This window comes from Drosophila obscura, unplaced genomic scaffold (genome assembly GCF_018151105.1).
Source record: "Drosophila obscura isolate BZ-5 IFL unplaced genomic scaffold, ASM1815110v1 contig_179, whole genome shotgun sequence".
NCBI lineage: Eukaryota > Metazoa > Arthropoda > Insecta > Diptera > Drosophilidae > Drosophila > Drosophila obscura.
In genome coordinates this window covers 1540139-1566217 of record NW_024542766.1, presented here as the reverse complement: position 1 = coordinate 1566217, position 26079 = coordinate 1540139, and the positions used below count along the sequence as shown (strand labels likewise).

Genomic DNA, 26079 nt, shown 5'->3' with positions numbered 1-26079 from the left:
AAGCGAACCATCAGAAAAGGGAACTCGGGAACTCGGGTCTCTGGCACTCTACTCACCTTGAGCAGCATGGGGTTCTGTGAGTTGCCGGCCTTGTGCAGCAGCGTCGCCGTGGCGCTTGCACTGCGTCCCATCGGCCCCATGGGTCCAAACATTCCCAGTGCTCCTCCTCCTCCCGGCTGGCCGCCCATCTTGAAGCTGCCAGCGGGTCCACCGCTGAGCTTCTCGTCTTCGCTGCTCTCCTGCTTAAAGTACTGCAAAGAATCAGGGATAAGTGGAGGGTTCATTGGGCTTATAAGGCCTTCTGGCTCACCTTCTCCTCATCGCCTCCCAGTCCTCCCAGACCGCTGGCCATTGTCTTTGTCAACAGGTGCCGCAATCGTTCCGAGGATTCCTGTTGCTGCTGTGGCACCGTCTGCTGCTGCTGCTGCTGCTGCTGCTGTTGGGAGAGCAACAATCCGCCCACACCGTTGGGCAGGCCTCCCAGCATCGCGTTGCTGTTGCTGCTGGGTCCCCCGCTACTGCTGTTGTTGCTCGGCTGCTGCTGCTGCTGCTGCTGCTGGGGATCCTTCTCCGGTTTGGTGTCGCCCGGCTCGAAGGAGTGGAAGTTGAAACCATAGTTGCCTCCGCCAGCACTGGCGTTCGACTGCGGCGATGGAAGGCTGGCGGCCGAGTGCGAGGACAGCTGGTAGGGCGTGGCCGGGGAGGCGCAAACGGCGGGACTGAAACCGTGGCCGGAGGGCGGACGCGGCGTGCTCACGGGCGTGGCAACGGAGGCTCGCGAATTGGGACGCGAGTCCGTCCAGCCGCCGACGCCGCCGCTGGGATCGATGTCGAAGGAGGAATGTGCAATGTCGAATTCGAAGGTGTCGCTGCCGTAGAAGCTGTGCTCCCCGGGCGCCGGCGAGGCGGTGAACGCGTTCACCAGGTTCGCCGCCGAGGAGCTGGACGCGGAGGAGGACCGCTGCTGCTGCTGTTGCTGCTGCTGCATTCCGGTGCCGTTGAGGATGGCGCTGCTCATGAGCGGCCCGCCCACATTGGTCGTCTGCGTGCTGTTCCCGTTGCCGTTGTTGTGCTGTCCGCCGCCCACCAGGCCGCCCAGCAGGTGTGTCGGCAGCATGCCGGAGGCCGCAGGCGAGGAGGTGGAGCTGCTGTGCAGCCCGTCCATCGAGAGGCTGTTGAGCAGGGAGCTGGCCAGCGAGGGGCCCGGCGACATGGCGCACAGTTGGCTCATTCCGCCCATGACGCCGCCGCCACCGCCACCGCCACCGCCACCGCCACTCGCGCCAGGTGCCGCTCCAGTGCTCGCACCGGACACAGATCCCGATCCCGATCCCAATCCCGATCCCGCTACCGTGTTGTTGCTGTTCATGTCGTTCTCCGAGTTGAGGAGCGTCTGCACCGACATGATGAAGTCGCCCTCGCCGGGCGTCTGGTTGAGGAACAGTCTCGAGTTGGCCTTCACATGCACGTAGACGTCGGGGGCTCCCAGGCGCAGGCGGAACGGACGCGACACCCTGTTGGATATGTGCACGGAGCCGGAGCCGGGACCACCGCTGGCGGGCGAGTGGGGGCTGGCCGAGTCCTGGATGTCGCGCAGGTGCGACTTCAGCATGGAGAGGTCGTGCGGGTGGCACAGGTCCTGCCACAGGCGACCCACCCAGGCCTGCAGGTGCTGCTTGAAGGGCTCCCGCAGGGCGGTGGGATCGAGGCTGAGTATTTTGCCGTGGATGTCCAGCTTGAAGGTCATCTGCTCGATGGGCTGCTGCTGAACGTGCTGCTGCATGTTGATCTCCAGCGGCGACTCGTCCTCCGGCCGCGTGATCAGACACAGCACCGAGCTGCTGGCATCCGCATCATCTGTGGGTGTGGGAAGGGGGTGAGTGAGGACTGGATTCAATTGGATTTAAATGGATTTTCCACTTACCCTTGACGGGGGCCGCTATCAGGACCACCTCCTCGTACTTGTCCTGCTGGCCGGACTGCCTCAGCGGCTTCTGATCCATGCCCGCCTCGCAGTTGGACGACGTCTGGGTGGCCGTTCGCGTGTCCTTGACTAGCATGCGCACCTTGGTGGAGATACTCCGCTTGGACTTGCCCGCGTTGCCCGCGTTCCCCGAGCTGGAGTTCGACCCCGCCGACTGCTGCGACGCGTTGCCGTTGTTCAGCTCATCCAGATCGCCCCAGCCCCCGCCTCCACCTCCACCTCCACTGGCTGCTGCACTGCCTCCAGCAGCAGCCGCTCCTCCGCCGCCACTGTACATGTTGTTGATGATCGGCTCTAGCTTGGCGTGATCCCCCGCGTAGAGGTACATGTAGAGGGGCTGGTGGTAGAGCTCCTGCTTCTCATAGCCGATCAGCTCGCGGATGTTCTGCGTGCAGGACTCAATGATGCCGTTGGCGTTCACCTGCAGCAGGACCCAGCCCACGCCGCTGATGTAGTGCTCGATGGCCTCGAAGTAGGCGGAGATCTCTGGCACCTGGCCGAGCAGCAGCGACGGCTCCGGCAGCGGCACCGGCAGTGGCAGTGGCAGCGGTGGCTCTGTCGAGGAGACCTCTCCCTGTTGCACCGGATGGATCGAGCAGTTGTCCGTGGCACAGCGACTGCAGCGGGGCGTTGAGGTTGTTTGTTGTTTGCTATTGTTGTTGTTGTTGTTGCTGTTGCTATTGTTGTTATTATTGTTTGTGTTGTTGTTGGTTGTCGCTGTCGAGTTGTTGTTGTTGTTGTTATTGGTTGAAGTTGAGGATATATCACGATTTTGGCCTTTGTCACAAATTTCACGATACTGCAAAAATATATAGATGGGAAGTGATAGAGAAGATTGAGGTTAATAAAGAGTTGCAAATCGATTAATAATCGATAGATCGATTATAAATGTTTGTCCGTCATGGAGCTACATCCCACCCCATATCTTTTTTCGGGTACAATTTCTTGTTCCAATTTCAATTTCAATTTAATTTATGATTATTCATTACAAATTCCGCATCTTTGTCGCGACATTATCATCATTATCATCATCTTTAGCGCAATAAAAACTTCATTCATATCAGATGCGAGCCCCAAGCAGCGATTACTCGCGGATGGGAGGGAGGGGAACCCACTTTATCATCAGAGACACTAAAACTGCAGTATTTTTGCAATGCGGAAGCCAATTCCCTTCACGAATATTATGGCACACTTTGTCGCGTAGTACAGCAACAGCAACATCCATAATTCTGGCTGTTCTGATCCGATCTGCTCCATTGTATTATTGACACAATGGAAGTGCAATAAACCTCCACTCTCGCACACACACAGTTACTGCCATTTGTATGCGTTCTCTATGCGTATTTGTGCTTTATTTTTATTCGGACACGCAAACATTTTCGCGCGCGTTTGGAGAGTCCATTGACTTTTTCTCCAGAAAATAACGAAAATCGAAACACATTTCACACTCGCATTATTCAAATATTATTGTTATTATTATTGGGCTTTCCTTTTCGGCGACTTTGATGAATTTCCAAAGCACACACACCTTTCCATGGCACGACATCCCACCACCCGCCCACCACCCTCCGATCAACAGTGGAGCAGAATGTGAAATTCAGTGGCACATTATTCAAGGTCAATCAACTTGCACTTTGCGTAGCGTGTGTGTGTTCTGGGACAAATGTCAATGGCACTTCACATTGTTTTGGTTTTTCGTTGTTTTTGTAAGGGGTCTGGCAAGGGGGGAGGAGTCTTATCAGTCAGAGCCAGGTCTGGAGGCGGTCTATGACTCAATTTTGGGCCAAAAATTACTCACTTTTAAAAGAGTGCCACAACTGAAATCACAGAAAAGAACACACAGAACAGAACACACAGAACACAGAGAACAGAGAAAACAGCGTGGAACGCGTTCGTTCAGTCACAAAGTTGCCGAAATAATAAGCGCACATTTTTTGATGCAATTGTGTTAAAAAAAAAAATACACAACAACTGGCTCGCTCGCTCTCCCTCTCTGGGAGCAATAAAGCTTCTTGGCCAAGCTATGTCAAGCCCAAAGGTACGCCACTTCAGGTAGCAATTACAAATCAATCAAGCTTTGTTCTTTCTATTTTCTCTCTCGATTATTTACGGTCGGAAGTGAAATTGAAAACAATTCTGTATTAAATTGATAGCCGTTGCTTCGAGTGAGACTGTCTTACCTCCCATTTAATATGTCTTGCTATTGGCTATTGGCGACTCTCTCTCTCTCTCTTCTCCAGCTTTTGTTTACCGGCTTGTGCCGTGCGAGAAGGTGAGCGTTTGTGTGTGTGTGTGTTTGTGTGTTATCACATTGCCTTTGCAGTTTGCACCTTATGCAGCGTGAGTGGGGTGGGGTGGTGTGGGGAGAAGAGTGAGCGGGAGGAGAATGGAGAGTATGGAGAACAAGAACAGTGGAACGACGTAGAATCACAACTATGTGAAATTGCCATAGGAGGTGCGACGTCATCGTCCAAACAGCATTTAGCATTTAAAAAGCAGTTCGTTGATCTTTCAGCCGAGTGGAAGAGGGACAGCAACAATGCCAGAACGAGAGCGAATCAGCTGAGAGAGAGATAGAGAGAGAGCTTTTAATTTCTTTGGAAGGAAGCTTCTCTGTGCAGCAAACTGTGTGGCTGTGTGTGGCTGTGTGCGACCAGGAAAAGTTGCTCCCGAGCACAAATTTCGTGCCGGGGTGAAGGCACTCCGAAAAATATCAGTCAAATGATAAAGTAAACAACAAAAGGAACAACACACACCGAAAGAGAGTACACGGCGCGTGCATTGGCGAAAATGTCTGAAACGTGTCTGGATTTTGCCTCTCTCCACCTCTCTCTTTATCTCTCTGGCTGGTCTGGTCTGTTTTTTTTGGCGGGCTTTGGCACATAGATTCTTCCCAAATTGATCGCATCAGGTAAAAGGTGAGATAAAGAGCAGCAGCAGCAGCAGCTGTGAATTTTCGGCAGAAAACGAGCAGCAGAGACAAAAAAGGGGGTTTGTCAGCAGGGTTTGTACGTGGAAGAAGGAATAGAAAGCTCGCAATTAATAAAGAAAGAATATCTTGCATGCGATGGGAATTTTTTGGGCATTGATATTCCGTATTATAGAGATTGAGATTTAAATTAAATATATAGGAACTAGACCGATGGACAGAGAGATCTTAATGATTGTATGGGAGTGTTTCTGACCATTTAGTTTCTTGTAATTAGCCCTTTTTTCTTACACATTCCCATCCAAATTTCTTTCGATATTTCATGCATCCATCTCTTTCTGCCGCTATCTACACAATTGCCAAAAATAGACCCCACTGACACCTCGCTAAGAACGTGAAATCATTGGCAGAAGATGGAGCGCATTCCGTAGAAGTAAGCGACGCGTCGCATCGCTCACAACGGGCGCCGTGGCTTAGTTGGTTAAAGCGCCTGTCTAGTAAACAGGAGATCATGAGTTCGAATCTCGTCGGGGCCTTATATAAAAACGTTGTGAAAGTTTCTTTTTTTTCTTTTTCTAATTTTAGTTCAATTTGTAGTAACATTTTGTATTATGGTGCCGTCAATTTGATTAGCGTCCCGCATGATTTCCCCCTCATTAGCGACAAAACCACTAGCTAATGCCACACACGGAACCCGTTTAATTCAATTTATTTATTACTTATGGAACTCATGTGGCCACACGGACCTCATCTGCTCATGTGCTCATGTGCTCCATGTGCTCCATGTGCTCCATGTGCTCCATGTGCTCCATGTGCGGTGTGGTGTGTGCTTTAATTGCATTTTATGGACCCAACTATAGCACGGCTCTTGTTTAGTTTTCGCCCGTATGGATTACAAAATAAAATTATGTATATTTTGTATATGGCATTTTTGCCGTCGCCGCGTTTCATTTAAAAACCCATTTGTTGGCATTGGCTTTGGCTTTTTTGTTTTGGCTTTTTGTTGGTTGGTTGTACATGTGGATGTTGGCTTGTTGGCTGTTGGCTGTTGTGCGGCAAAGCGTGGCGCTTGGCTCACAAATAATTTACATAATAAAGTGCTTAGGCTACCTGAAACCAATAAAAGAAATACACCAACAATAACTTTGCCTAAAACAACATAAAGCCCGCTGGTTTAGCCGGGTCGTCGGGGCTTTCAAACATAAATAAATTTATGTAAATTAAATAAAAATATTAATTAAATTGTGCTGCGGCGGGTTAAATTACGTCAGTAGTCAGTTGAGTCTAGGGTCCCCCGTTCGAGTCATCATACTCTCTTCGTATGGACAGTGGCCCTGCTCCTAGCCATTTCGCGAATTCTTTTAAGCTCTTTTCGGGCCGAGCTTTTAATTGCTTTTTAATTGAAACGCGTTTTCGGCTGTGTCCAAACGAAAACCAGAGACTACAGACTACAGAGAAGACTGAATGGAAATTACATGGGGGAATTCGGAGACAGACTATACCAGACCAGACCACACCAGACCCTCTGTTGCCTCTGTTTGTGTTGTAATGGATCATTTGGTATTCCGCACAGGCCAGGCGGTCTGGTCTGTCCGTCGCTCCCCAGTCACCCAGTCACCCAGCCCCCCAGCTGCAGGGTGTTATAACAACTTGTATTGCTTTCTGTGTAGTTCAGCGATTTTGGCCTTATTAGTTTCGTTTGATGAGTTCCCTCGCCTGTAATTGTGTGCCCCTGCCCTGTCCAGAGCCAGGCCAGGGAATTGATTGGGTGGGTGGGGTTTTATCGACTTACCGTTCGAACCACTTGATTCAATATAGCCGCCTTGTCCGGTTTCGTTGAGGTCATATCCCCACGCTTGTTCAGCGTTAGTATCTCCGACAACTGCTCGATATAACCATTTTCCGCCTCGCGACGCCGCTTCTCATTGTTGCACTTGTTGATTTGTGATTGCGGCTGCAAGAAAGTAGATAAATGCAACACAATTAATAATAATATTTGAAATGCTTCTAGGGAGTACTTTTCAATGAGCTTCCTTGCTGCTCAACCTATCTGCAATCAGTCTATTGGCGCAACTTCCTCAAGCTTAGCCATATTCTTAAATCTTACCGCACAGCAATCAAGCTACACAATATATGTATATATATTTTCCATATTAATTTTGATCATCACACTGACTGTTTGATTCTTTGATTATGATTGTTGAGCCTTGTCAAATTACTAAAATAATAAATTATGCAAATCGGTTCCGTGTGATGGATCATTCGGCAACTATTGGATATATGTATCCTCTTTAGTCCCCCTTCGGCTATTTATTATTAAAAGGTATTCTAGAAAGGAACTTTCTAGTTGCTTAGCCAAAAACTTACCAAATTAACCTTCGAATCCGTCTTGCGGCGTATCTTCCGGCCGGACGTCGCGGCGTTGGCTGCGCTGCTGGCTGAGATCGGCGACGCCACCGCATTCATAATGGCTGGCGAGCGTTGCAGCGCTGCTGCGATGTTGGCCGTGGCTGCGGCGGCGACTGCCGCTGCCTTGTTGTGGAGAGAATGATGAGCGTTGTTGAGGTGCTGCTGCTGCTGCTGTTGCTGCTGCTGTTGCTGGTGGTGGTGCTGCTGTTGGAAGAGCAGTGCCTGTTGCTGTTGCAACTGCTGCTGCTGATGCTGCTGATGCTGCTGCTGCTGCTGGAGCGAGAGTGAGGACGCTGTGGAGGCGCCTGCAACGCCCCCGGCACCAGCGCCGCCGCCTCCGCTCGCCGCCGTTGCGCGCTGCAGTGGGTGGGTGCCGAGCGCCAGGCCGTGGTGCAGGCCGCTCAGCAGGCTGCTGCCGCCCGCGGCCGCAGATAGGGTGACGGCTGCTGTGGCGGCGGCCGGCGAGGAGCGTGGCAGGTTGCACACGGAGATGTTGCTGCTGTTGTTGTTGTACTTGCCGCTGCTGCCTCCGCTGTGGTGGAGGCTACTGCTGCTGCTGTTGCTGCTGCTGCTGCTTGAGGTTGATGTCGTGGGGTTCGCTGTGCCTGAGGCCCAATGATCTGGTAAGTCACTTGGGCTAAGCCTGAAAGAAGGGAAATCAAATTTCAAATTAGTGCAAAGTTCTCCGAAAATTCGCGGATAGAACGGAAAGAGCGGAAAGCTGGCCCCCTGCCCCCTGCACACGCGCTGTGCAGATGGATGGCCTTGGCTTTGGGGCTTTGTGGCATTTGTGGCTTGGCCTGGTTCGCTTATCAAAATGCAAAATTCCCATGCCCATGCCCATGCTCATGCCCCCCCTCCTACTCTGTTCGCTTTCATTCTCATTTGTTTTTTTTTTTTGGGCTAATGTGCTGCCTCAATTACAGTTTATTGCCTAATTAATTTGCATTTGCGGAGCGTGAGAGACAGAGACAGCGACAGCGACAGCAGCAGCAATCAGCTGTTTTTGGGGTCTCTTTTTTTTGTGTGGTTTGTGTCTTGGGGTGGAGCGATAGTAGACGGGAGGGGGGCTTGGATTAATTGCGCATTAGGAACGAAATCGCTCGAGTGTGATGGTACGAAATATCACAGGGTATTTATTTGGTATTTTATGGGTTTTCTTGGTATTTATACAGTATGTTTTGGGTGCATGCTCCCAGCTACCAATTTCGGAGTCACAGTCTGGCAGCAGCAGCATTCCCCCCTGCTCTCTGTTCGCTCTTTGCATTGGGTGACATCTTCACTTTCGGGCAGCCACTTCAAAGGATGCCTGGCCTACGCATATGTCTGTGTCTACGTCTGTGTCTCCTTGCCTGCTTTTCTCACTCAGCCTTAATCATTTGTTAGCTGGGATTTGAGCAAACACTCAGCTGTGTGTTTCGGGGACCTGACCTCGCCGAGTCGTGCCAGTGGGTTGCCACCGCAACGTTAGTCAAATTAATGTTGTCAGTTCTGGAGCGGAGAGTGCTGGGACATTCCGGTAGAGACCGGAACAGGTCCAGGCAGCACTTCAAGTGGCCATCCTGGTCATTTTTCTTGCATGCTTTCTCCCTCTCTTTCCGTATTCTTTGGGGGGTGGTCCTTTCATGTCACATTTTATTTGTTTGCTTGATTAATTGTTTGCTTTATTTGCTTAAAGTGTGGAATAAATTGTATTTTTAGGTTTTTCGAGCGCCACTTGAGAAAAACCCCTTTGAGCTAAACATTTGCCTGAGTATTGCATCTGAATAACCGAATGACTGAGAGACGAGAGACGAGAGCCGAGACTCACTCAACCAGTTGAGCGTGCAACAGAGTCCCAGATCTGGAGTCGCAGAGTTCTGTTGCAGCTCTGAGGAGCTGCGGACCACCCGGTGGCACAACTTCTGCTTATTCCTCTTCTTTTTTAATTACATTATATGCATAATGAGACCCCTTTGCCCTTTACCATTCTCCCTTTCACCCCCTTACCGTTCTCTCTCTCTCTCTCTGGGCCACTGAGAATGGCAAGAAAAAAATAATTACAGACAGAACTCTGGACATGGTCAGAAGATGTAATCAGCGTCGACGCTAAAGAGTAGAAGGAGGAGAAGGAGTAGAAGGAGGAGGCACAATTCCAAGTGCCATGGGGAAACACACAGAGAGAGGGGGGGAATGGGAATGGGGAATAAATGACGGGCAGTTGGCCAAAACGTGAATGCAATGGGCGCCAAAATGAGTGACGTACAAGCTCCCCACACCCCCCACCCCCCTTGGTTTGGCGCCTTACGAGTGCTTCTCTCCTCCACCACGACAAGCGCCATAATTGCGGCGGTTCTTTTGCTTCTGTTGTTCGTGGGGCTGTGTACCCTCTAAAGAGGGGTATTATGATTTTGGGCAGCTGTTGGCAGTGCGTGGAAGGTAACTCTGTGAGCAGAGATTTTCTTCTTAATTCTCTTTTTTGTGTATTCCCAAAGAGCATCTGTACATTCGGTTATGGCCCCTTCCCCCCTTTTAGTTGTTTATTATTTTGACAGGGTGACACTTAAATGTGGCAGCCTGTTCTGATGATCATCCTCCCTGCCTCCCTGCCTCCTGCTGCAGACCTAAACTCGAATTTTCTTTTGGGTTTTTCTTTTGGTTAGTGCCACACAGGGCGTATGATTGACGCGCTTAATTAAGGCGGCAGCAGCAGCAGCGGCAGCAGAACAAAAAGAGCGTAAATTAATTAAATTACAATTAATGCAGCAAGTCAGTTGACTTTTTGTTGATACTGTTGTTTAGTATTTTTTGCTGTATTTTCTGCTTGTTTGTGTGTGTGTGGGGCTTATCAATTTGCACTTTGCCGCTTGGGCTTTCAATCTCCGTCCCGTCCCATTTTGTTTCGCTATTTTCGCAATTTATCGTCATAAGGCAAAGAGGCAAAGAGGGAGAGTGAGATAGAGATAGAGATAGAGAGAGAGACACAAGGTATTTATAGACAAACAGCGAAATATATTCAGAAAGAGAGATATAGAGAGACCCAATGAGAGATTCCACTTTCGCCCTGCCCTGCCCTCCCCTCCTCCCTCTTGTTTTGTGGCAAAACAAACATTTTGTCTCTTAAATGGACAATGGAACGCATTTGTTTGATCATCAGCGCGGGAAGAGACAGGGGGGGGGGAGGTAGGGGTGTTGGTAGCGAGGTGTCCCCCATTGATCTTAATGGGGCATAAAACTGAATCAGCGCCAATTTTGTTGTCGGGGCCAAATAATTAATTTCACTTTCTTCTCTCTGGCATTTCGCTCTCTTTCGCCCTCTCACAGCCACAAGATATTTCAATGTCGTGGTTTTCGCTTGGGTAAATATTTCTGGTTATTTTCCTGATACATAATATAAGCAAATATTTCTAGAGGAAAAGTGCTGCACAGAAGAGAACAAACATTCTTTAGATCACGTAGAAATGTGAAATAATTTTATTGTTTTCTATCGAAATGATTTATGGAAATAATTCCATATTCCATCAGCAACCTTATTTCGTGATAATCTGATCTTTCCACCTTCTAGATCTCGAAATTCCTACTTCCTTCCATCATCAAACCCCGACCCTGATGAAATTCCCAAACCAGAGAAGTTCGTTCCATGAATCACATCTCTTGCTGGCACCAGAGAGGGGACGTGGACGTGGGGGGTGTGGAGAATCCAAGTGTGGAGAAAATACTCGTAAATTACTCATTATATTTAATGTTGATTATACGAGTAATGTCATGCAGAGTTTTGGTATTTGTTTTTTGTTTTTTTCGTTTGTTTTTTTTCCGCGGCAATTTTGAGCTTTGACTTCCATATACGAGAGAACGACAAAAGTAAAGCCAGAGAGGCATGGGGGCCTTAGACAAATTGAGTCACGAGTCTCATGATTCGAAAGCGATTATTATGGTGGATGCTGCTGCTGCTGCTGCTGTGATGCTGCTGCTGCTGTGATGAGCAGAGTGCAATAGAAGACCCAGCATTAAATTACTCATACGCACTGTCTGCTATAGAAACCGAGAGAGAGAGAGAGAGCAGGGTTGGCAACGCTTGGGGGCAAAGCTTACAATAATTTAGCTGCTTTTTTTTGGGTTTTTTTTTATTTTTGGAAGGTCTACGTGATGTTCAGCTCGACGGCTCACGGAACGGAACTTGGAGTGAACTTTGATTATGCTTAAAATGTAAAATATATATTCAAGTTTTGCACACAATGTAAGCAATGGGCAGAGAAAATCGAACGGCACTAAGGAAATAAAACCCCTGAAAGAATATCTAAACGTGTACACAGTTTCCCACTTAAACAGCAACAGCATCCAAGTATCCAGTATCGAGTATCCATGCTATTGGCTGTAACTGAACTGCATCCTCCACTGCATTCAGCTGCTTGTTGGCCAAAATAAACATGTTGCCAATACGCCAGTCTCAATTAATAGCCAACAACATCGACAATGACAGCGACAACAGGCAACATTTTACCAACCGCCAACTTCCAACCGAGAAAAACAAAAACAACCAGCAGACAAATGTGCAATGAAAATGTCAGCAAAAATGTCTGAAAGACAAGCAGAAAACTGCACGAAAAATGGGATAGAGATAGAGATGGAAAATGAATGGCGGAGGATGTGGATGGAGTGGAAATTGTGTGTTCAAACAGGAAGGGAGGAAATGAGAGCAAAGGAGCTGCCCCATCAATGTCAGTGGCAGAAATAAAAGTTGGGAAGCAATTTCAAAACAATTTGTATCTTTTTTGCTGCTTTATTGCTGCTGTCAAGGTTTGCTTCTTAGCAATTAATGGGAAGTTCTGTGCAAATAAAAAGATATGCTGCAGCAAATGAATCGGTTTTGATCATCAACGTTCTTGGCTTCTATTAAATATTCTATGATATATTTCTGTGAGTAGAAGATTCGCCATTTCATAATCCACAGCTCATACTGAAGGTATTTTTGTAGGTGAGCCCAATTCCTGTGGGTTTCTAGAAGAAACTGCTTCAAGGAGAACTTCATCCCTTTCCCGTTTAAAGAACTTTCCTCAACTTAATTTAGTTTAAGCCTCTCTTTGGACCACTCCTACTTCCACGTGTACTTGCCATAGATGATTGACAATTTTGGATTCACTTCCGCTTGTGTCAGCATTAAATATCCTTGACATCAATTTCCGATTGGCTCTCCCAAAACTCAAATAAATATTCGTACTTTTGTTTGCTTGTTGTCGTGGCATTTCCATTGGAATTTGAATGACAAATTGTGCCGAAATGCTGATTCATGCTGACTAAATATCAGCCAATAAAAAATATACAAAATATGCGGGCTTCATGTAAGGTTACGCGTTTATTTGTGGGGGATTCCCAGCAGCAGTAGGTTGCAAACACTGCCAAAAAAACAGGCGATTGATTGAATGGTACTACCTAGAGACCATATGGGACTTTCAATTATAAATTCTGAAGGGTTCTATAATCGTTTGGTATGTGTTAAACATTTCTAAATATACACCTGACTAACTCTGCCTCTCCCCTAATTCTAAATTAAATATATTTAATTTTTTTGGCGCGTCTCTTTTGTTGTTGTTGTCTTGCCAATCAGCCTGGGGCTGACATTCACTACAAGTCTCGCCTTATGTGTGAATTTGCAGCTGTTTAATCAGTGTCTAAAACTAGTCGCAAGTCTAGTCTTCATCTCAGACACCCCACAAGCGGCGCACAACCTCATTTACTCAGCTGTGAATGTGGCTGTGAATGTGAATCGTAGTATGAGTACTCATACTCTTATGGTGGGTAAGCCTGCAGTTTTAGCAAACTAATTGTGTGAATAAAACATATGTTCGGGGGTCTCTCTCTGTCTCTCTTATTCTCTCTGCTGTTTCTCTCAGCGTTGGAGAGTGGGTCGGCCGCTGCTTGCTCTCTCTGGCGGTGGCTCTACTACAGCTACAGTCATTGCTGCTACAAATAATAAAGTGGGTCATGGATGAAAGAAAAAGCGTTTTATAAAGTGGGTCATGAATTTTGTTTCACTCACGTTCAAGTGTATTTCGATTGCCGTTCGTCTGATGTTGCTTTTGCCTTTGTTGCTGCTTGTTTTGTTTTTTCTGCTGCTGTTTGCTGATACTTATTTTATTTTTATATTTATTTCTATATACATATATTTTGTTGTTGTCTTGTCCGTGTGCGTTTTTTATTGCAAAAAAGCATAGCCGCCAATTGGGTATTTGATAAACTTCATATATTTCATGTATGTATGTACGTATGATTCAGGTTTTGTCTCGCTGTCTATTTTGGGGAAGTGGAAATCGGTAGGTGTCTCTCTCTCTCTCTCTCTCTGTCTATCTCTTTTGATATTTTTTGACTTTGAATTCCGCATCGAAGATCATAAATTTGTTAACAAATAAAAATATTAAAATGTTTTTGACAGTACTTATTTTTTTTAGTGATTTTTCTTGCGGACTTTTTCATGTCCATGGTAGCACGCCCTGTTTTATGGTTTTTTATATCTAAAATCTAAGGCCAAGGACGGTTGTTTTTTCGGTGCCAAAACAAAAAGAAAAAAACAAAAAAAATTTTTTAAATTTTTTTCACCATTTTATAGGTTTTCCTTTTTTATGGATGGCTAATAGTTTAAATTTATAATTATTTTTTGCATGCGCGTTTCGGGGTGGCTCCGTTTTTTTTTTGTGTTTTCTTGGCGGATTTTATAGATCGGCTATAGTTTAAATTTATAATTATTTTTCGCACTTTATAAATCAGTTTTTCAATCACCTAATTGACATTGATTTATGTGTGGCACATAGTTAATTTATTTTTGATCATTTCTTTTGCACTTTAATTGCCGCAAGCAAAGAGTCACCCAAAGAGCCATGAAGCGGAGAGACAAACTCGTGCCATCTGCTACACTTTCACTGACTAATTGCCAACTCAGGAGGCAACACGGCGACAGTTTTCACTTTCCATTCAACGCCATCAGCCATCAGCCGCCATCGAAATAACCAAACAACAACTACCAGTACGAGTGTTTACTACAAACGAAAGGCAAACTAATTTGCGGCAATTAAAATGCGCGAGTAATTAACAAATTAAGCATGATTTTTGGCAAATGGGGGGGGCAGGGCAGGGGAGAGTCGAATCTTTCAAAGAATAGTTACCAGAAATAAAATGCAATAATATTCGTAATTTCATGGTTTATATCTCTGGTTAAAGGTGGATGAAAAAGAGTGGCCAGTCAGGAGTGAAACAACTGAGAAATAATTCCTTGCATTTCCCTTTATAATAATTACACGATACTTAGAAGTAACCACCGCCACAACCAATCATAAATGTTAATTTAATATTCACTTTAGAGCACCGGCAATTGCAATCATTTGAAAGCCATTTAACGATATCTATAATCATGATTTGATTGGGTTCAGCCAGCACACCACACCACACACATACTGCAATTCCCATAGCAATTTCGACGAGCGGGAGACCCCAGCGGAGAGCCCACAGTCCAACCATGGGGTTACGACTGTATCGAGTATGACTCTGCTTGCTGCTGGGGGTCTGCGTCTACTATTACACCAGAACTGTAACTAAATGATTCAATAGACAGTAACTGCAGCAATCTATGGCAATGATAACATCTAATGAGCGGCCAAGTGACTATGCAATCCTCGCCCCCCAATCTTCCCCCCACCCACAGCCACAAATCTCTCCCTCTCTCTCTATATCTCTTTCCGGCACATATCGTTCGCTCTCTTTCAGCTACAATCTCTTTCTCTGTCTGTCTGTAAGTCTGTCTGGTTGTCTGACTATTACACCTGCTGAATGACTGACTGAATGACTGACTGCCTCAATGACGGACTGAGTCTGAATGCACTTTGCACAGTTGTTGTGTTTTTTTTTCTTCTTTTTTTGTTGTTTTTTTCTGTCTAAGTTGTTGGCGCTTTCCGATGTGGCCGATGTGAAATAATGTCAGTGGGTCAGAGTCGATTTAGCATTTTGCTGTTTCTGTTTCTGTTATTTCTGTTGCTGTTATTTCCCTCTGTGTGTGTACGACTACGATATATAGCTTAAGGTTAGCTCATATTCTCGGCTAGCAGTCAAAACAGCTGTTCCACAGAACGGAAACACCCTCTCCCTCTCTCTCTCTCTGTCTCTCTCTGCTACCCCCCACAAAAAGCTGTAATAACTGGGCTAAGGCTAACACACTAATTCGAGACCAGACACAAGACTCCACCACACCCCACTCCACCACACTCCACTCCAAGAATTCTAATTGTGGTTTTTCGGGTTGCATTGCTGCACGTGTTGCATGACTCGTACTGGGCTGCCAGTGGGATAATCCAGGCATTTGTATGCACAACTTTGCATCATAAAATATTCATTTTTGTGTGTGCTGTGTGGCTGGAATGTCCCCAAGATTTACAACACCAGAAATTCAGAGCAGAGGGAACGGTATTTGGAGTGGGGCTTAAACATATTTATTTTGGGGAATTTTAATATGAGGAGGAGCCATAAATGGGGTACAGACTACACATCTTGATAGACCTAGCTTCAGTACATCCTACACTACAATCTCCTGGCATTTTTCACTGATTTAATACCCTGGAGAACACCACACACTGCTCCCCTGTCAGCAACTGTGCTGACTGGCAGCCTCAACCGATTTGAGCTTGACTTAGGATACGCGTATCTGTCAACTGTACTTCAGGGGCAAACCTTCGGCTGTCTTCCAGCTGTGAACGAGAACACACACGCACCCGAATGCGAGATTCACTGCGAGTAGACGAGTAGACGAGTGTACGATATGTTTTGTTGTTGTTTAATCTTTAAGAAATCTCACGCGTTGATTTCCTCTACCTTGTTTGGCTCGGCTCGGCTTGGCTTGGCTACGTTTTCAATGCAAAAATTTAATTTATGAGTAAATAAAATTTATATAAAAGCTAACCTTCAAAATGCTGTGGCTGTGGCTGTGACTGTCGCTGTAGCTGTTTCTGTCGCTGTTTTTGTTGTGCGGTTTGCGCACTTTGCATTTTGTTTACATGCCGCCGACTGTGCGGCAAAGGTGAGCCGTGAAGTTCTCTCGATACTCCACACAATGTATATGCATATGCACGTGATCTTATATACAAAATACTGTATACAGTATTTCCCTCTGCTTTATTGCGTGCTCTTTTAACTCACGGAAAGTTGTCGCATTACTCACCTGTAATCAGAATGAGAAGAGGCAGAGAAGCAAATACGATTAGTGTTATTTGCGTTTCGTGATAAGCGGAGACTTGGGGCTATAATTGATTAAAACTTATAAGCTTTATACAGCTGAAGGGGATTAAGGCAAGCAATTCAACTTCCTACTAAGTTTTCGCTTGCGGAAAGAGTAGAGAAGTTGGAAGAGTTTCTACTGCACATATCATGATGATATATCTCGAAAATATATTCCCCAGCAACACCAGATTTATTTTAATAAATTCCTTCCTACGGTTTCTCGTTAATTTGATAATACACCTATTGTTCCTACCAGCCATCACTCCTCCCTCTCCCTCACCCTCTCCCTACCTACCGAAAGGACACATTTTATTTTTCAATTACGTGTCCAATATTGTATTCCACTCGATTCTTGGACACACGACCGTACCATAGACCCCCCCATACCCTTCCCCGCACCCTTCACCGCTTGAGCTACTTTGGTTCTCTGCAGTTCTCTCTGTGATTCCGTTCTGGTCGTAGGCCTAGTCCTCCCGTAGGCCGGTGGGTCTGCTGCATGGTTTTGTCCTTTGGCTTTGGGGGCTGTTGGGGCCCGAGGTGGGTGCTTGTGATTTTTCTACCGGATTACAATTGTTTACACACACGACTGAACATTGTCACAGTTTCCAACCTGTCTCTCCCTCTCTTTCTCTGTCTCTGTCTCTCTTTCTCTGTCTCTTTCTCTGTTTGTGTCGTTGGTTGCAATTGTTCGTAGTCCTCGTAGTAGTCCCACACCAATCCCTGGTTATCCTGTAACCATGGCATATCCTTTTAAGCCCCACACACACACTCACACCCACACACTCGTGTAATTGTGCGTCTTCATGTGACAGGAGCTCTGGCAACTCTGGCAACGTGATGGGGGTAGCGGGCTGGTTGGGGGCTGGGTGCTGGGGGCTATGCCTCCATTTGTTGTTTGCGCAAAGTATAAGTTTACAACGGCACAAAACCGCTTTGCATATGTCCCCCCCACCCCCCGCTCTGCACACGTGTGTATCTGTGTCTGTATCTCTGTACCTGTGTGTGTGTGAGAATGTATCTATGTGTGCTGCCACTTTGTCTAACATTTCACTTTATATGCCACCCATCAGGCGGAGTCGGAGTCCCCCCTACCTCCCTCCCGCATGCACCGCAATTGCCCAGCATTTTGTATGCTTTTCACTTTACAGTCAGCAAGCATTTTATTCTATTTTCCCCCCCCCCCGTGCACACAGAGCACAGAACAGAGCGTACAGCGTACGAGTATTTTTCCAGAGTTTTTCCAATTTTCCGCTCATGCGGCTTCCTGCTGTGTCTGTTTGTCTTGTTGACCGATAATGGTGGGGCATGAGGCAGCAGGAGAGCAAGCAAGCGGGAGCCTTTCCTTCCTGCCATACCTCCAATACCCCACTCCTTGCCGCCCATTATTGGGGTAGCTCCATGGATCCATGGATATGGTATGCACATATAGATTTTCGTATTGGTTTCACAGTTTCTGACATTTGTTTGACTTGATTGCAGTGCTGTGGCAAGTGGCATGTGGCAGTTGGCAGGTGCAATAAGTCCAGTTATTGAAGGAGCCTTCACATTGTGGCAGGTTCTTTTTGCGCTTTAGGAAAAGAAGAACTTTAACAGGGAGCTGGACATGGACATGGACATGTGCAGCGAATGGAGTTCATGCCAAGGGATTCCTTTGGGAATTAATCATTTAAGGAGTTCGGATATAATTTAAGAATAAATCTCCAAGGGAATATGAATTTAATCTTCAAAAATAATTATTCTTTTGCACCATCCAACATATCTTTAGTTTTCACTGTACTACAGTGCGTTCTCCTCTCATTCATTAAGGTATTCCCTTTCCCATTTGGAATCCAGTCACTCCGTTCCCCTCATTGCACTCCTCTACACTCCACTCCACTCCACTCAACTCAACTCCACTCTCTACTCCTCTCATCTCCGTTCTCCGCTCTCCTTCCGCTATCCTTTAAAAACTTCCATTCTCCGCTTCGCCTGTCACAGTTTGACAAGCACTGGCATTGACGCTGTCGCTCAGCTTGCAGTCGACTGCGGCTGGCTGCCTCCCCTCTTCACTTCATCTGCTGCTGCTGCTGCTTCTGATGCTTCTCTAGTTGTTTTTGTTGTTGTCTTCATGCAAATTTAATTAAATGGATTTTTTCTCTCTGGCCCGCCGCTCGCTCTCTTTACTTCTCTTTAATTCATTCCATTTCTGTTTTGTTTGTAAGAGCTGAGCTAAAGATGAGAAGCAGCAGGATGAATGCGGGGGAGGTAGTTGGTAGTTGGTACAAGGCAGCAGTGGGGGTAGAGGTATCATCAGAGGGGAGCTGGGACCGTGCAGTGTAATTAAGTTGAACAGAGAAGGCGGCAAAATGCAAAACTTGGATGCCATCTCTGCACTTACGACCTCAATCCTACTCTACATCTTCATATGTACCCCAATACTCCGTATAAACATCGTGTATAGAGGGGAGCCCCAATCCTATTTTCCTCTATTAATCTTCTCCTGAATCTCATCCAAACTGAAGTCTTCAATCTGAGCCAATGGCTGCAATCTTTAAGCCTAAATTCCCTCCTGAAAATACCCACAGAGAGTCCCATCCTTCCAAATCTTTACTTTCGCTCTCGAACCCTTCTCAATTCCACTCTCAAATCCTCCTCTCAGTATTTTCTACTCAAAATCCCATTTAAATGAAACTTTTTTCAATCCTTTCGAAAGTTTTTATTTAATTTCTTTCCCTATAAATTTAATTATGATCTGTTTAGCAGCTTTTTTGGGACTGCGACGGCAGCAATCGCATCTGCCCACGCTCCCCCCTGCTCCCGCTCCAGCACACTCGTGGCACTGCTCACCATTTCTGATAGACAGACAGACGGACAGACAGCAGACACCCTGTATATTATGTGCATGGGTTGGCAGGTCTGTTGGTCCGTTCGTTCGTCAATGGTAATTCGATATTGCGCCGCCTTTTAGATATTCTCTTTCTCTCAGTCTCTGTCTCTATGGGTGTGTTTAACTGTGGAAGAGTGTCTCTGTATGTGTATGTGTGTGTGTGTGTGTAGCTGCCAAATTAATTACAGAGCGCTGCACCAACGCACCGAGCAAAGAGCGACAGAGTGTGAGAGACAACGAGAGTGAGAGAGAGAGGGGAGGGGAGGTACACAGAAAAATCTCTGGGGAAAGGTGGGCGTATGGGCGGCATGCAAACAAACAGCGCGCCAACAGAGATTCGTTTTTATTTTTAATACCCTTGGCACGAGGGTATCACTATTTTCATCAGTCGTTTGCAATGGAGAAAGAGGTGGAATGTTGAATATTATTTATTTATTTAACCTATATAAATCGGAACTACTACTATATCGGAACAGCAGTCATACGAAAAATCAAATTCCCCCCCCCCTAGGGTATCTGAGGCTTCGACTCCCGTTAAAGCACTCCCTTTCTGGTTTTCATGAGTTTTTTGCTTATGTTTTTGTTGTATGCCGAGAGCAACGCAACCAACGCCCCTCCTGTCGAGTACCTCCCTCTTTTCCCCACCAGCCAAAAAAGGGCTGCTTTAAACTGGCTCCGACTCTGTCTCCAGCTCCCGCTCCAGCTCCCGCACCCGCTCCCGCTCTCGCCGCTGGGGCTCTCCTCTCCCCGCAAACCTTTGTTTCCAAACTGGATTTACCTGGGCGGCTGGATGTTGGATGGATAAGTTGTCTGTGCTCGGTTTTTGCCCTGCTCTTTAGCTGTAGGTTTGTAGGTCTATTACGGTGCTGCCGCTCCCTTCGCTCCCTTCGCACCACTTTGCTGTTTTAGTTGTTGCTCGGAGCTGAGCTACCTCCGCTTTTTGGCCCGACGTCCTTTGTTCCCACTGAGAGACCTTTTGTCTACCGGTTCTAAAGGCCATGCCATGCCATCGTCGTCGATCAGAGGCTGAACGTTCACAATGCCAGAGAGCAAAGCCAAGGGAAAGGGGCTTCAAGGGAGGAGTGGAAGCGCAGTGAAATAGTTCCTGGTGGAAGCAGCTTTCGTTCGTTTAAGATAGATTTTAAAATGATAATTAATATTCCCTACTTTTCCAAATATTTATCTATTTCTCCCTATTTCCAGCGACAATCGTCATCGCTCTCAAAATAAGCTTAACTTTTGTTTTTGGCTTCGTAATTTTCTGTAATTCTTTTGGGAGCGGAGTGGCACGGCACCCACGCTCTCTGTCGCAAGGGCACTCTGCTGCTGCTGCTGCCCCTATCATCATCTCGTCTCCCCTCCCCTCCCCACCACACCCCACCATAGCCATCATCATCAACCGTAATTTCCAATTACAAATGTCTGACGGTACGACGCCATCATAATTTTTGCTTATGGCTCAAGCTCAAGCTTTAACCGTATCGAAAGCTTAGCTTCAGCTTCGACCATTTTTACCTCTGGTTTCTCTTTGATTCTCTGTTCCGCTCTGTTCTCGATTCTGGGTTCTCGGTTCTCGGTTCTTTTGCCGTATCGTTTCATTCTTTTGCAGAGCGCAACACGAAATTAAATGCGCAGTAAATTACGCAATTTTATGCTTCGTTAAGTTCTCAGTGTGCCGCTGCCACTGCCGCTGCTGCTGCTGCTGCTGGCTTTCAGATTCGCCTTGGCAATGGGAGAGAAGAGCAAAAGAGCAAAAGAGAGAGAGAGAGAGAGAGAGGCGAGAAAGAATGGCGAAGAAAGTAGCAGAGAAATTCGAGAGTCATCAAAAGCAAAAAGCGCGAAGAGTGGGAGAGCAAAAGGTACAGCAACAAGTTTTGACAGATCCTGTCAGCCCCGTGTCTGTGTGTGTGTGTGTGTGTGTGCGTGCTGGGTTTCTTCCTTATGCTCGTCGCATGCATATTTATTTGTTTAGGGGTAGCTCTGGAACTTGAAAGTTCTGTCGGCTGCAGTCCTACCCCAATGCAATGCAGCATAATGCACTCCACAGGAGGAGCAGGAGGAGAAGCAGGAGGAGAAAGAGTACTGAGGTTCGGTTCAGGCAGCTGCAGAGACTTGCATAACAAATTCTCAATTGTGCAACAGACTCTCCCTCTCTCTCCCTCACCCTTCTGCATCTCTCTTTCACTTACTCTTACTCCCCTCTGTCATTCGTTATTCCTTTAATGAAAAGTTGTCCGTTTGCTGCTGCTTTGTGCTTTGGCCTGCAGCAATATTGCGGAAATATGTCACCGCTACGCTGCTGCTGCTGCTGCTGTTGCTGCTGCATCTGCAGCTGTGGTAGTGGAATACCCTCTACGATTGCAGTGCAAGGGTATGCAGTATATGAGGGTATGAGTGGCAGAGGCAACGGAAGAGAGAATATCAGTGCTTGACCTTGCAAAAGCTGTGGCATCCACAATTTAAAAATTTTTTTCTGGCTTAAAATTATTATTACAGTCAGTGGAAGTATTCAAAATTCTTTGTAGCTGTGTTTTCCCCATTCTGAATTATAATTCAAGTTTAATTCGATCATTTAATCCCACCTTTTGGGTATGCTTTAGTCGGCTCCTCTACCCCTTCGGTTCTAGTTTGTGGAGCATTGCTGCTGTTTTGAAGTTGAAGTTTGCATCTTCGTACTGCCTTTGGGTTAGCCGAGGTTATGTTCACACACACGTACACTCTCCAACACTCCACTCACACTGTCCAACAAACACACACATAAAAGCTTGTCACGCATAGTGTAATTTCATGTGACGTAAATGCAAAAATATGTTAAAACTTTGCCAAGATGAAAATGCGGTCGGATGTGGAGGGGGGGGAAGTATCGGGTATGGAGTGTGAGAGTGCGAAGGGGAGGGGGAGGGTATTGTGCGATTGTGTGCATTGGAATGACATCCTGGACAGATTGATGGACAGTGTGTGTGTGTGTGTGCTGTGCGAGGACGAACCCTTGAATGTGGTATCGAGAGCCTGAAGTGCCCCAAAGGGGTTGCTCGGGCACAAAAACTTCATCATAGAAATGTCAAGGAACTGTCAAGTTCTGTTGCAGCTTCATGGAAATCGAATTTGTTTGGATTTTGGATTTTGGATTTGACAGCATTATGCGGACCATTCAAAATGTGTTAAATGCTCAATAAAGCAATTTGAATAAACCTTTTTAACTGGAAAAAACATATTCAAACTTAACGAATCTTAACGAAACTAAACGAAACTTGTGAAATTTATCTACCAGCACAATAAGTACGACCATAACTTTCTCCAGGACTTTCATTCCACTTAACGAAACTATAGGAAACAAAATGAAATTGTTTAAACTCAACGAAAGTCATCAAAATATTTAATGGCACCACAGATCCATAACGGAGTATAAACAAAAAGCCTAATCCCATCAAGACGATAAATCAAAACACCTAACGAAGCTTAACGAAGGCTCTAATAAAATCCATTAGACGCACACGCAAAGAGTCGTCGTCGTCGTTGAACAAACCAGATAATAATCGTAAATTTCAAAGCGAATCATCAGCTACTGAATGCTCACCGCAAGAGCGACCACAACAAAAAAAAAAAAGAAGATGCAGAGAAGGAAATCACTTCCCATAAAAAAAAAGATGAATCCACAATGATCCATGTGCCATGTGGCATGTGATTCTACAATGTTCTGCATTGTAGCAACTGGCTCTAAGCCACGACCCGACCCACCTCTAGGCCACCCCAACCATTATGCAAATTGGCCACGAAACGACGTAAACTACTTGTTAAAACTTATCGCTGCCATCGGGCCACACACAGCATTTAGCCAAATAATAAACTGGAGTGCCCTTAGGGGCACAATACCCCAACAGAGGCAGAGCCAGATGGGGCGGAAGCTGAAGCGTGGGAAGCGCATTAACAGAGGTGGGAACTAATCGCCAAACAATACTCGTAGTACTCGCAATGCAGCAGCAGCAGGCAGGCAGCAGGCTTTGGGCTTTACTTTTACCTCTCGAATGAACAGCAAACAAAATAACAAACAATGTGAAATCGCAATCGCACACACCACAACATGCAATGTTGCAAATTTGTCACCCGCCTGCCAGCCTGCCTTCCTGCCCCACTGCCTTTTACAATTACTCGCGTACAGTTATCATAATGATGGGGCAAGCACATATACTTGTGCAACGTAAAACGAAAGATGAAAATTTAACGGCAGTGAACGGTGAATTATACTGCAAATTGTATGGCTGCGATACAGCAGTAAAACCAAGTGGAAAATTAAGCATCAAATAAAAAGCTGATTGCCATGGCAATTGTTGTGAAAAGCCGAAGAGAAACGACACGAATTGCAGGTGGAAAAATACGACACACTCGTAAATAAAGAGGGAAAACTCATTGAAGTTAGCAAAGATATTCAAGATATATTTCTTTTTGAAATTATATTCTAAATTCTATATACATTTTTTGAGCACAAAATAAATTTAACTATTGAATTCCAGATCTTTCCAGGCAACTGCATTACTTATAGACACCACTACCACTCTGCCCCCGACAAACAACCTGCACAAACATTTCACTAATCGCAAACACGCTTCTCAAATTATTTTCCTTTTGCTTTCGCTCGCTCTCTCACTCTCTCTCTCTCTCTGCCCAGAAGAAACGCACCCAATGGACTCTAGTCTTGATTATATATACGAAATCGGCTCTCGCTATATAGTACGGGAACTGTTGTTGGATGGAACCACTCTGCTCTATAGAAGGGAGGGGACTTTGGGGCTTATCGCACAGGCCAACCACAAAAGTCGAAGTCAGGCAAAGGTCTCTGCTATTTATAAACGAAATGTTCCGTTCCTCTCGTTAATTTGTGGTTGGAAAAAGTGCAGGAAAACAACAAAAGAGAAACAAATAAATAAGCCAGAAAAATGCCATTTCGAGTGTTGCCATTTATGTGTGGAGCAAACAAATATTTGACTAACGGACTTTACAACTTTTAAATGTCATATAATAAAACAGATATATATATATATATAATTCCTCTCTTGCAGTGTGGGGCAATGAACTTTCGGCCGGTGGTTCTATGACTAAGATATGTATGTACGAGCCGACCGAGCTGCCGAAAACTGCTTTCATTGGCAAATATTTGCATTTGACTCGCACGCCTCCTACAAAAACATAACATATATGAACCATAAAGAAAGGCTAGAACCAAAGGCCGAAGATAGAGATACACTTGAGCCAATGCCCAGACAGAAACGCAGCCCAAGCGACAAACGACCGAGGTGCGCTACTGCATGACACGCCACGGGAAAAGTGTAGATAGAAAATATATATGATGTAGGCAGCGAATGAATGTAAGTTTGATTCCACTGTGCAGAAAATGCAGCTCTTTCTGGCTTACAACCTTCGGCTCTCTGCCATTATGCACTCTCCTCCGTTAGGGTATTCAACTGTAATATCTTTCAACGAATATGCAATAAGGAAATGCGTCGTTGTCGTTTAGGGGCTAACCCCAATCGCAATCCCATTCCCTGGCCAAGTCACGCACCAAACGAAATGAACAAACGAGCGAATATCTTGGCCAAATGTTTATGTGGTTCGGTTTGGGTTTGGGTTTTGGCTTCCTACTCCTCCTCCTTCTCCTTCTGCTGCATCGCTGCGTTGTTATAACTTTGTGCCAAATAACAAAAATCCCAAACAAGTAAAAGTCAGATGCATACATATATCCCCCATACAAATATTCCCTCCCATATTGCAAGCGATTTAACTGTTTGTGTATCAAATGCACACACACAAGTAAGTATTCCCTTGGTCAACGAGTTGGTGTAATTAAATGGGTCGTAAAATGGATATCTGTTGTGTGGTTGGCTTTACCAGGAAAGGAGTAAAAAGAGTCCGTCCGTCCGTCCGTCCGTCCACACACAGGATGGCTATATCTTTTTTAGCTAGAATCCGAAATGCATTGCAGGGAAATTGCCCATAAAAAAGAGGCAAAGATAGCGCGGCAGAGAGGTGTGTGAGAAAATAGCCCAATAAAAGTGGACGGAAATAAACCGAAGAGCGGCAGCCAGCGAAAGTGGTTTTAGAATGGAAAATTCCTCCAATAAAAGTAGCCCACAAATGGGTTACAAATAGGGTTTACGATGGTGTCAGAAAATTGAAAGATTTTAGGGTCTGCTTACAAATAAGTACTACAAGTGCTGAAAACCTGCTGATTAATATCCTACTAGTACGACCACGCCAAAATCCACATTATCCACACATCACCATGGACACCAGCAGCGATCCCTCTCTCCTTTAAGTAAAGTGCTGTCGCCCACTCATATAATCCACAAAACAACATTTACATCGTCCATTACAGCAGAATAAAAGCAAAACAATTAATCTGTTGTGTAAATATGCTGCACGTACTTCGCCCACACACACACACACACACACTCGCACAAGAGAAAAACACCCATAATGAAAGACGAAACCCACAGCCCACAGCTCACAGCGCACAGCCCAAACATTACTTTGGGGACAAACAATTTTCTTAATGCCACGGCAAAATCAAAATCAAACCCAAAGACGCAGCAGACCCGAGAGAGACGAAAAAAGAGGGAAGGCAAAGTGGGAGAATGTCTTCTATGACCGCAATTAATT

The 26079-nt window shown here is 45.9% G+C and overlaps 1 protein-coding gene and 1 non-coding gene across 5 annotated transcripts in view; one reads left to right on the top strand and one right to left on the bottom strand.

Annotated features, from left to right (window-relative positions):
- Positions 1-26079, bottom strand: part of LOC111077789 (neurogenic protein mastermind) — a 76822-nt gene that overhangs the window by 4515 nt on the left and 46228 nt on the right. For 3 of the 4 annotated variants that reach the window (XM_022372202.2, XM_022372204.2, XM_022372203.2), the window contains exons 3-7: positions 7281-7965; positions 6706-6867; positions 1925-2783; positions 311-1857; positions 57-251 (exon numbers count right to left, since the gene is read on the bottom strand). In XM_022372202.2, the coding sequence (XP_022227894.2) occupies positions 57-251; positions 311-1857; positions 1925-2783; positions 6706-6867; positions 7281-7965 (3448 nt within the window). Of the gene's footprint in view, positions 1-56; positions 252-310; positions 1858-1924; positions 2784-6705; positions 6868-7280; positions 7966-18722; positions 18725-21720; positions 21767-26079 lie in introns of those variants that run through there. The other variant, XM_041592449.1, reaches the window with a different exon arrangement.
- On the top strand, positions 5376-5449 carry Trnat-agu. Its single transcript has one exon. It is a non-coding gene; the product is annotated as a tRNA-Thr (tRNA).